Source organism: Pimephales promelas, chromosome 22 (genome assembly GCF_988280905.1).
Source record: "Pimephales promelas chromosome 22, fPimPro1.hap1.1, whole genome shotgun sequence".
Classification (NCBI taxonomy): Eukaryota; Metazoa; Chordata; class Actinopteri; order Cypriniformes; family Leuciscidae; genus Pimephales; species Pimephales promelas.
In genome coordinates, this window is record NC_142790.1 from 2,622,881 (window position 1) to 2,635,466 (window position 12,586).

Sequence of the window (12,586 nt, forward strand, 5' to 3'; positions counted from 1 at the left end):
ATTTTACAAATGATAAGCGAATAGTTTTTATAGTCTGTATGTATTCCTGTATATTGCATTCCTCTATATGTGTGTGTTTGTGTGTGTGTGTGCATGTGTGTGAGCATGATAATTTTGGATTGTGGATGTTTTTTGCATTGTTGGAAGTGTGCCACTTAATTTCTGTCATTTCTGTCTGTGTTCTGCATTATTTCTGATTTTGATGATGAATTGTGTCTATTTTGAGTCCAATGATAAATAAATATTTATTTATTAATTTATAGATATTTAAAAGATATCATAAATCCTCCAAAAACTGCACAAATGTTGAGTAAAAACATTAATAAACAGTAAAATAATATTTGTATAAAAAAAAAAACTATTGTTCTGTTACAAAATTAAATGGTATTTTTTGGGGTCCAATGGACCCCGAAGACCACGAGTGTGACTATTTTTGTCACGCCAACATAAAAACAGATAGAATTCCATTTTAAATTTTTTTTTTTGTAGATCTTGACAGTGTTGAGAGCCGTAGCAAGTTTCATACCATTTGGAAAAAGAGAACATTTTTTTTAATTCAAGCAAATTTCATTTGGGGTCTAACAGACCCCGAAGACCATCAGAGGGTTAAAATTCGATATATCGGCCGATATTTTATTTATTTATTTATTTATTTATTTATTTTAAACTGGACATGATAGTCACAAAATTCCTGCTTATTTGAGTTAAGAGAACTGATGGGGATGTTCTTTTAATTGTTATTCAAGCAACGTATGTATCGTGACCAACTCAACGAGTGTTGCCAACAGGAACGGTGTAGAGTGCCCTCTGGTGGACAAACTATACAACTCCAACACTCATGACATGGTTCAAGCGTGTTTTTTTCCGTTTTTATTTTATTTTTTAAAAAAAATATTCATTTATCGGCATATTATATGAACGCGTTTATGCACTATCGTTCAGGCACAACACTGGGGAAGAGACACGTCTTCAGCGGCCCATAACAGAGCAGAAACGCGAGTGAATTGGCTAGCTACAGGTGCGTGCAATGACGTGCGGGTCGGATATACGTGACCTGGCCGTTCAGATTGAAGTCGCATTTCAAAAGATCGGATACATATCGGATTTGGACCACATACCCAAGTGGCCTGGGTCGCATTTGAAAAGATCGGATCTGTGTCGTTCATACTGTCATGAAAAAAATCAGATACAGGTCGCATAGGGGCAAAAAAAAAATCGGAATTAGGTCGTTTCAGCCTGCAGTGTGAACGTAGCCAAAATCATGAAAATAAAGAACAGATCTTACTGCTCCTAAAATGGGCTTCATTTTCTTGATGAAAAATACAAGTATTATATCTTTATCATTGGATTCTGGGGTCAGATATTACATAATGTTATGATCTATTATACCATTCCCTCTTTATTCAGTTCAAAAGAGATAAACAATGTACAGCTTGTCTACGCTGTGTGTGTGTGTGATAAAGACAGTATACATTATAGTGGTGTTGTGTAACAGCCTGTGTTGGCGGACTCTCTCTCTCATCAGACGTGTTCTGACAGCAGTCTATGACAAAGTCTCCCATTCCTGAGATTTCACAGCGCTCTTATCTGCGCTTCCAGTCTGACCTCTGCGTCAGGGGCCGCACTATACACCGCACACCGTGCTTTCGGTTCATAGAGGCCGCAAGTGAAGATTATACACTGAAATAGGGCTGGGTATTGAGACAAATTTCACAATTCGATTCGATTTCGATTACAATTTGATTCGATTCAATATTGATTATTTTGGATATCAGTTACAATAAATGGAAATTTTCTCAAGGGAATCAAATCTCTTAACTAATGCTGTAAACTATGGGAGTCTAGTTGTAGCCTATAGGCTTCATTAGCCTAATATAAAGGTAATAATGAACTGTTTTGTAGCAATACAAACACTTAAATTACACTTTTATTTATTTTTATAATAAGAAGATTATATGAAATATAAACATTTAAATGGTGGCTGTCATAAAAACTTGCCAGATTTATTCAAATATGCATTAAATATTGAAGAACATTAAGATTATAATGCATATGTAATATGGTGTATATATTTAGAGTTAATTTTTCTAGCTGACTAACGAGTTTATGTGGGTTTTCTGAGGTAAATATGACGATACATGACATTGATTACAAGCTGTTTAACTGACGTCTTTCCACGGTTGAAACGCTGATTGAGCGAATCAATATGACATGATACGGATTTCGATAAGTTGTACTCTATCTTTAACACACTTTCAGATGCTCATTCATGTTTATTTGGCGCTGTGACTGGTATTATTAAGCCGGAAGAGAGATCAGCGCTGCTGCTTCTCCAGAGCGATCTCACGCCACAGCGCCAAAACGCTATTTATGTTTTTGAATTTCTAAAGAAAATGGACGTAATTTGAAAATTGAGACTTTGTTTCATATCAATAGTAACAAAGGACAAAGATTATTGCGATTTTTTGGATGCGCGCAGCCGCGATTCAATGTCCCATTCATTCAAATGAAACAGGATGACTAATCGATTCTTGAGATTTAAGAATCGATACCGGTTCGTAAAAATGAGAATCGATTAATATCGAGAAATCGATATTTATTACCTAGCCCTACACTGAAACATGGCAGTTTTAGCAGACGAGAGTCATCTCACCTCCTGTATGAGGGCGTTGTGTCTCAAGATTTTCCTGGCTTTCATAATCCTCACTATAGCAGCCTGTAAATACATTTTCCTGTCTTCATCCACGGCACTCCTCGTCTGTTCCAGTTCCTGCCACACACAGAGGACGTAATGGTTTATATGACGAGATATTGTGACCTCAGAAGTGTATTTCAACAGAAAATTGCAGACTAATGCTCAGATTAAAGACCATGTGTAGGTCTCCACATTAACGCTAAGTGTATTTTTTGAAGGGGCAATGAAAGAAGAATCATGAAATCCAGTTTGGTGTTTGATATGATGTATTGAATTATAGTTATGTTAAGTTTCTCTATGATTTGATTATTAAAATGTATGATTTATGATTTGCAAATGTGTTTGTTTTCTATTAATTGTTTCTATTTTGGTTATGGGTTTTGAGATATGTCTACTCCTAAATGTCAAGTCAATAACATGGGAAAAGTTACTGATGACTGAATGAGTTAATGGACCCACCGTTAATTGCATCCAAAATAAAAGTTTGTGTTTACATAATATATGTGGGTGCACAGTGTATAATTATTTTATATATATATGTATATAAATACACACACATGCTTGTATATATTTAAGAAATATTTTTATGTACATACTGTATATAGATTTATATATAATTTATTATATTATATATAAATATTTTATATATAAATAATATTTTTTTCTTAAATACACATGCATGCGTGTATATTTATATACAGTATATATAAAATAATTATACACAGTGCACCCACATATATTATGTAAACACAAACTTTTATTTTGGATGCGATTAATCGTTTGACAGCCCTATTTTTTCCAAGTAGGTTGTGTTTGTATTGAGAATTTCCACAATATTTAACAAGATCAACCTCTGCTCAACATGAAGACTGTACCTGTGGCGTGTCCTTCTGCATTGACGTTGTGATCTTGAACTTTGTTCTTTTACTGGTGAAACTCATAATTAGGGAAAAAGTGGATTCTGCCTCAATTTCCTCCTGGAGGGAAAAAGAAAGTGGGAGTTTAGTTATAATCCATCAATTAACAGTTTGATTAAAGTGCCCCAGTTATACTTTTTGTCCGGATATCACCTTGCATGCAGTGTGTAATACAGCTGTGTGTGAATGTAAAAGTGCAGATAAATGAGTTATTGTCCCGATCGTCAGTAATCCCAAACGTACTTTCTGCTCGATCCGACGTAGGTTTGTAAATGATTTGCATTAAGCCAGCCTATGGCCTTCACTGACTGCCTGTGAACAATGGGTCTACTTTGACCCTCAAACACTGTAGTTGTATCTGAGACTGGACGAGTTCGGTTCAGGACATGTAAAGACGACACTGTTTTCTGCTGCAAAGCTTTGATGCACTTCCAAATGATGAGGACTTGAAATGATACGCCATTTTTTCTGTTCGTATCACTGTGTATCAAGTGCTGAGAAAGACCCAGAGATGAAATTTATGGGATTTTTTTCTAACTCATAAACTAACTCGTTAGTTTAGATCGGATTTAGATATAAAATGTATGACAAATAAGGGCGTGGCAAACTTTGATTGACAGCTGATAACGAGTGGAATCCCTGAAATTTGACGTCTCGGCCATGTCCTTTCTGAACATTTTTGTATTAAATTATCGTACATAAAATGGGTTGCTCTGCTATAAACTGCACTAACCGACACTGTAGGAGGACTAGAGCCTGACCGATAAAGGATTTTGAAGGCCGATACCGATACAAATATTTGTTGGTTTTAAAATACGATATTTAAAAAAAAAATTTTTTCAGAAACGCACAATAAAACATTAACAGATTTCCCTAACATTAGTTATTTGTGGTTATTTTTGAGTTTTAACTAAAATAATATGATAATGCATTTAAAAAAAAAAACTTGTTTCTTTTATTGTCACAACGGAACAGACTGATGATGGTGGCATTAGCTAGCTTTGTGGTTAGCTAGTCTATGACGAGCCATTATTTAGCAATGGATAACGTCATACTTCAAAGTGTAAAACATAAATTTTCAATATAACAGGCCGAGGAGAGATGATACGTCTCATTGCTATAACGGTCACGCGCCATTAAAGAAATACTTCAGTCACATTGTCAAAAGTTAAAAGGACAGTCAGTCAACTACTCTGTAGTAACGTAACGTAAATATTACTAGCTAATTCCGCTTCACTCTCGGCTTATTTAACAGCGGCAAAACTGGACATGATAGTCACACATTTTATCATGTTTATTTGAGTTAAGAGAACTGATGGGGATGATCTTTTAATTGTTATTCAAGCAATGTATGTATCGTGACCAACTCAACGAGTGTTGCCAACAGGGACGTGTAGAGTGCCCTCTGGTGGACAAACTATACAACTCCAACACTCATGACATGGTTCAAGCGTGTTTCGTCCATTTTTATTTGATTTTTGAAACATTAATTTATCGGCCATTATAACTGGCGATACCGATAGTTTGGAAAATGCCTAATATCGGCCGATAATATCGGTCTGGCTCTAAGGAGGACTTCATTTTTTCCGGTAAGTGGCATTCCTATGTGACTATTTCACATAGTTAGCACTATTTAGGATCAATGTTTGTGGGCAGTGGCACTGCTACAGTTAGCATTAAATCGCCTCAGATAAGTTAAGTTAGCGTCCGAGGTACTTTACCTATGGTTATAACTGACATTTTACCCATATATGGACAGGCCGGAAGGTGGGCGGGGTTAGGACTTCTCAAGATTTTCAAAAATGGCCCACAAACGGCCTCGAAACCGTTCTTCAGAAAGTTTTATAGGTGACTTTCCTTTTTTTTTTCCAGTCTATGCTTACTTTCTCAGAGTCGTGGCTGATCATCTTGACGTCCAGCAGAGATTTAATGGTCTTCTGGAGCTCCTTCTCGTTCATCTGCGTGCTGTCCTGCAGTTCTTTATAGCTCACGGTCTCGCTGTTATTGAACGCCAGCAGCACGGCCATCTGATAGGTGGTCACCACCGCCACATACGGCTTGGACAGATAATTCATCTTCACCTCACCTGAGAGAAACAAGTCGGTTGAGAGAGACAAAATGCGCTTATACTACATCCAATCTGTACTCAACCGTGCAGTGTATGAATTTTATAAGGTCATTCGGCATCAGTCTGATCCCTCCACTACTTCAGGAAAGCTGTGACAGTGCATGTTTCCGGTTAATTAAGTGTGTGTAAAATGCATTTTTTTCTTGTGAGCACGCCATTTATAAAACCAAACGACCAAAAATAGTACGCAAATTAGGACGCACCTTTAAACTTATACTTAATTAAAAATTACACGTGCTTCCTTGACAACTAATTTAAATAAAATACATTTAAATTTAAAGCTACACTGTGTGATTTCTGCCCCCATCTAGTGGTGAAAAGGTATATGACCATCCAGTGAATATTAGTTTCTGTTCCTCTCAATTCCGATTGCGTTTTAACTCCTACGGTGGCCAATGTAGTCCAAGATTAACAAGGCTTCCAGTTCGACCTCGTCCATGAGTGTTAACTCAAACGTAAACGCGAAAGGCGAAGCTTGAATTAACCCTCTTTGGCTAATGTACATTCAAGATTCGAGGGGCAACATGGCGACCGACATCAGAACCCCTTACCCGTCCCGTATGTATTTTCAACGGCATATTATACACTCACGAGAATACTTTATTACTTAAACGAACTAAATATGCATTAATGAGCACGTATATTTTTGAAAGAACTAAGTGTTTTACTTTTTAGCTAAGAATAAACTAAAAGAGTTACACAGTGTAGCTTTAAGTAAATTACAACAACTAAAGCTGATATAATAAATAACCTGAAGCAAAATAGAAATATTAAATATTAAATAGAATAATTTTAGCAGCACCTAAAATTACTAAAACTTAAAATTAAAAAACTAAATTAATTTAGAATATTAATACATAATATCCTATATAAATAATACTAAAATGACACTAGAGAGAAGTGCAGATATGACTATGAAGAAGCTCAAATATAAAATTATGTTTCGATTTGTTTAACTTGTCGCATATTTTCCATATTTCATGAACTTTACAATTATTTAAAAATCTTAATAATAATGAATTAGTAAGTGTGTTGAAACTTTGGGTTAAAGTCCTGCACACTTATATGAGCGAGTCCTAGCAGTGTGACTGTATCTCGCGGCGGTGTTGACGGATTACGCGGGATATTTTGTCACAGCTCAGTGTGATAATCTGACTCTTGGCAGGGATTTGCTGTGTTTGTGTAGAAATACCAGGTGCGGCTAATCAGACTTCAACAGCGCCAGCCAACAAACATTTGATGTGTTCGAAATCGCCCCCTATTCCCTGCATTGCTCCACTTTAAATAGTGAATAAAAATGAGTGTGCTGGAAGGGATGCCACTTTAGCATAGTTTGTGCTTGCTGTTTAATAACCATTTGAAATTTATCAGATTGGCAGCTCCAATAGTAAAGAAAATATTTTTCTTAAACTCAGTTGTAGAAACTAGCATGTATTAAATATGAATTAAGCACGCAGTAGCCAAACGCGAGCGCCATCTTCAGGTCAGACGTGGAAATTCATCCAGCAGCATTATGGGTATTCTCTAACTATCCGCTAAGTGTACATCAGTTGTACACAGGTTATTGTGGTGCATTGTGGGATTGAATGCACTTGATAACGTCCACCACGACAAATGACTAGAGCCCTATTTAAGGGTATGGGGTGATTTCCAATATAAATATAAAAGTTTGTAGGGATGGGCAATGATTAATCGGGATTATTCGCATCCAAAATAAAAGTTTGTGTTTACATAATATATGTGTGCGTAGCCGTAGCGTGTATAATTATTTTATATATGTAAATAAACATATGAAGAGTTCAGATGCAAAAGCCTCTAAATGCCATTTGAAATTTTCTTCTTTAATGATGATTTTTATCAAACTTGTATATTTAAGTTCAGTAATTTCACTTAAATGGCAATGATAATTACCTATTAATTGTTATTTAAGTGAAATTACTGAACTTAAATATACAAGTTTGATAAAAATCATCATTAAAGAAGAAAATTTCAAATGGCATTTAGAGGCTTTTGCATCTGAACTCTTCATATATTTAAGAAATATGTGTTCTTAATATATCCAATATTGATATTTATACATAATATTAATTATGTATAAATATATATAAAGTATATACATGGAAATATTTCTTAAATATATACATGTATGTGAGTGTATTTATATATACAAAATAATTATACACCCTACACACAAATTTATTAAATAAACACAAACTTTTATTTTGGATGTGACAAATCACGATTAATCGTTGCCCATCCCTATTGATTCAACACATAAATTTAGTAAAAATAAATTCAAATATATATTTTTATATGTAAATAATTACAATTAATTAATCAGCATAATATCTTAAAATGTTTGGAGTCAGTAAGATATTTTTTTTTTAAAGAAATTAATACTTTTATTCGGTTTTGCCATCACAGGAATCAATTACATTTGATTTAATATATTACAATGGGAACACAGCATTTTAAACCGCAATAATATTTCAATTGTAACATGTAAGGGTTAAAAAAAGGTTTATGATGGACTTTACCTGTGCAGAGATAATGTAGCCAGGTCAACTTCCTTCCGCTGAAGTGCTGGTTATAAAACAACTCGAACTGCAGAAGAAAGAAATCTGTTAAATCAGCGCTCATCTACTTTTATAACGAAATGAAAGAGGATTTCACATGTTTATCTCTCAGTACATGCAGGACGCTGAAGCTCTTGCCCCTAATGATGATGCGTACGGTTTGGGCTTACCATTTGTACACTTTTCTCCAGCTCCTGTGGGATGGCGAATGTGGAAGAGGGAACGTGTGTGAGGGGCCACGCACCCGCCTGAAACACACACATATTCAACATTATTATATATGATTTATCTGTGCACATTTTAACCCTTGTGCATCCTTATGGATATTTTTGTCCTTTTCAGTTTTGTTTTTTTGATCACTTTGCCTGTGTTAAAGCTAACTGCAAAAAAATTGGCACAGGTGTGTATTTTTATTGGAATTTCACTGCCATTTTCTTAAAAAAATCTTTTTTGCATTAGATACAAAAAAATACTCCCTCTCAGCGCCTTTTGGACAAAAATGTCCCCATTGAAACCCATTAAAACTGCAATTTTTAATCCCCGGTTCAGTTAACTATAAAATTATGCAATCTTTGTAAAGAGGCTTTCATTCTGTTGGCAAGGCTTCACATTTTTATTTTTTTTACTATTTTTTTTTATCAGATGGTGCCATTTTTCTAAGTTTGGCCTATAAAACAAATATGGCTTTATTCCTGTTTTCTGGTTCGGCATATTATAGAGCCAACTGGATAAATTATGCAACGATATTTGTGTGGGTGTGTTGGTATGTATGTGTGTGTGTGTGGTTAGTATGTGTGTGTGTGTGTGTGTGTGTGTGTGTGTGTGTGTGTGTGTGTGTGTGTGTGTGTGTGTGTGTGTGTGTGTGTGTGTGTGTGTGTGTGTGTGCGCATGTGTGTTTGTAATACTGAGAGAGAAAAACTGCAAATTCAAATCCAATCACTGTGAGCTCCAGTGGGGTTTTGCTGACACCCAATGGGGAAAATATGTTACTGCGCCCAAACAAACTGTTACCCAAAGCTCATTTTTTGAGATATCATCCTCAAATTTGAAACACAACCTATTTAGATTCATGGCTTTGATTTTATTGCAGTTTTGAGTTGAACCTGATTTATAAAATTAATATTTTATATAAAATATTTTTTATAAATAATTTTCATTAACTTATACCTATATAACTTTTTTTGGATTTACTTATTTATTTATTTTTTTTTACTTCAGCAATAATCTGCAATGGGTCTTCCTTAAAATGATACCAAACTTAAGTCTGTGCTCCAAAGCGTCACATTTTTATGACAGTTTTTTGACATTTTTGTCCTCTAAGTACCTATGTGTAACTTTTTGTAATTGATGCACAAGGGTTAAATTCATGTTCCTGGTAATCTTGAATCAGAATAACTCTTCTCTGATGATGTGGGCGGGGCAACCTGTCACTCACATGAGATCAGCCAATAGCAAATCACAACCAGACAATCAATCCCCACCCTCATTTGTTCTTGTTCCAGAAGCCGTTTCGCTCGGATATGCGTCAAAATAGGGAAGAAAAGACTAGCGCAACTTCTGTTTCATGCTGATTTTATAGTCATAATTTAGTGTTTTATGACCCTTATAATTAAATAGGCTGTTGTTGCAACTGCATGTTGAAGACTTCTATATATAAATGACCTCTGTTACGATCAGTGTTGGGTGTAACTAAATACTAAGTAATTAGTTACTGTAATTTAATTACTTTTCCCTTGAAAATGTAAAGTAAGGGATTACTCCTCATTTATCTGTAATTTAATTAGTTACTTCTGATGTAATTGAGGTAAATATTGTGTATAGATCAATCCGATCTCACAGCGATTCGTATGAGGTGTCTAAATCGTACGACCGCACTCGTACAAATTCGTATGAATTATTGTAAAATATGTATGAAAAAAGTGTGAAATGTCATGAGATCAGACATACGTAAAACAATAGTGGGTTTAACATCAAAATGTATTGTCTGATGCTAAAAAGTATGTTTTTATAATGTAACCTTCTCCACCTTGGTCAGTTTAAGGATAATTAATGTATTTTTATAGTGTTTATTTGAAAGAATTAAAACAGATTCATGTCTATCCTTGTATTATTCAGCTGGTTGAGATTGATATGGGATTTTGAAAGTAATTATATTTTTTATTTTGCTTTTTATTGAACATGAAAATCAGTCAAAAGCATCAGTGAACATCAGTGTTAACAATGACATTTTAGTTCCTTTTTATTCTCCCCTTTATCCCTTTAATGCAACCCCCCACCCAGGAAAAAAAAACAATAATAGTAATGATAAATGAATTAAATTATAATAATAGTAACTAAAAAAACAGAATAACACAGATAAAAGGGAAAGTAAATAACAATTACACACAGCAAGTTAGATCTCAGAGAAGACAATAAATAAACAATGTTTAGACTTTACAGGACTAGTAAGTTTACACAGAGGTAAAGGACATAGTAGGAATAGTTTCCCTTTTTTAATATAAACCTCACTTTTTATATTGCTTTCTCAATTTGGGAAAGAAAGGGACCCCATATTTTTTTTAAAGTAATTATTATTTAAAAGTAATTAAATACTTTTTAGAGAGAGTAATTAGTACAGTAATCTAATTACACTTTTGAAGAGGTAATTAGTAACTAGTAATTAATTACTTTTTTAGAGTAACTTACCCAACACTGGTTATGATTAGCTAATCATTTTGCGAGTAAAATAAGCAGCAAAATCTTGTTTATATAAATGTGGCCAAGTCGTGTCGTGTCGTGTCTATGATGTAAACGGGTACTGGAAGCTCTTTGGTGTTGTAAATGTTCAAGGTGAACATCAATCACCTCTGTGATACTGCCCTCAAAAAACATTGTTTTGTATGAACACAGTAATAATATCCTCTCTTACCTGTAATACGTAGATCTGGAAGCTGATGCCCAGGTCCACTACGGTCTCCTGGGTTTTGATAAAGTTGTTGAATTTGTTGTTGAGGTCCGTGCTGACGCTCATATCAGTGTACATTCTGTGCAGTTTGCTTGTGAATTCATAGCCACACGCTTGCTGCAAGGCAGAGAGAGGGAACAATGAAAGGTCTGCTCGCTTTAATCTCACGCAACCCTTCATCAGCCTCTACACTCGGCTAGAGAGGCACGTCCCTGAACCTTTACACACTTTTCAAGAAAGACGGCGGTGTGTACCTTCAGTTTGTTGATCATGGCTTCCTCGGAGTCCATGGATAATGAAAGTCCGTGTATTAACCTCTTTGCCAGCATCCTGGCATAAAACTAAGAATAAATGACAATTAAAAAGAGAGGAAAAAAGTCAGTGAGTGCTAACCCAGATAGCAAACTGAGATTGAATCAACGTGGAAATATGACATCGAAACAACGTTGATCTGACATTGTTTTGCTCATCGAATTAACGTTGAACCAACGTCAGACGCGTCATTCTTTCAAAACTAACGGAAAATCAACTTGAAATCAACGCGTTGTTTCAACGTTATGAAAGCAAACCAATTTTCGATTTCATTTAGCTTTGAAGAATGCCGCGTCTGACGTTGGTTCAACGTAATTCGATGAGCAAATCAACGTTGTTTCAATGTCATGAGAGACGTCGTTTCCACGTTGATTCAATGTCAGTTTGCTGTCTGGGAACACAGACACAAAATGAAAGAAAATATATAAACACTTTCATGATTTAACATTTAAAATGTTTTAACACTTTGCAAACGTGTTTGTTATATTGCTAGCACAACAACACTAGCATTTTGTTACGTTTTAGCACACTGATAGCATTTTCCTAACATGTTTTAACATTTTCATATCACGTGGTAACATGTTTAACACTATGTTGACAACGTGCTGTTTTCTAACATGTTAACATGTTAAAACATATTGCTAGCATATTACTAGCATGTTTTAACATGTCGCTAACATGTTTAACATGTTTTAACACATTCATAACAAATGTGTTCAAGCCAGGTCAGAATTAATGTAATTATATGATTTCAAAGAATCGCGTCTTCAATTTTTTTTTTAATGCATTCTGAGTCTCGCAATTACGTTTTAGCATTTATTTTTAGCATATTATGGCATGTTAGCATGCTACTAGCATCTTTTAAAACATTCCTAACACAATGCTATAACACACTGTTAAAGTTGAACATGTTACTTAGTGTTTTTTTAAAAACATTTTGCCGTTTTAACGTTATCGTGCTGCTATCATGTTTTAACACGTCCATAGTATGTGCTAACACGTTTTAACATGTTG

General features: G+C 34.8%; 1 protein-coding gene across 1 annotated transcript in view; it reads right to left on the reverse strand.

Annotated features, from left to right (window-relative positions):
• Positions 1–12,586, reverse strand: part of cul2 (cullin 2) — a 34,908-nt gene that overhangs the window by 3,268 nt on the left and 19,054 nt on the right. Inside the window, exons 14-20 of the mRNA XM_039690582.2 lie at positions 11,515–11,601; positions 11,225–11,377; positions 8,487–8,564; positions 8,278–8,344; positions 5,496–5,698; positions 3,571–3,672; positions 2,654–2,770 (exon numbers count right to left, since the gene is read on the reverse strand). Of these exons, the coding sequence (XP_039546516.1) occupies positions 2,654–2,770; positions 3,571–3,672; positions 5,496–5,698; positions 8,278–8,344; positions 8,487–8,564; positions 11,225–11,377; positions 11,515–11,601 (807 nt within the window). The remainder of the gene's footprint in view (positions 1–2,653; positions 2,771–3,570; positions 3,673–5,495; positions 5,699–8,277; positions 8,345–8,486; positions 8,565–11,224; positions 11,378–11,514; positions 11,602–12,586) is intronic.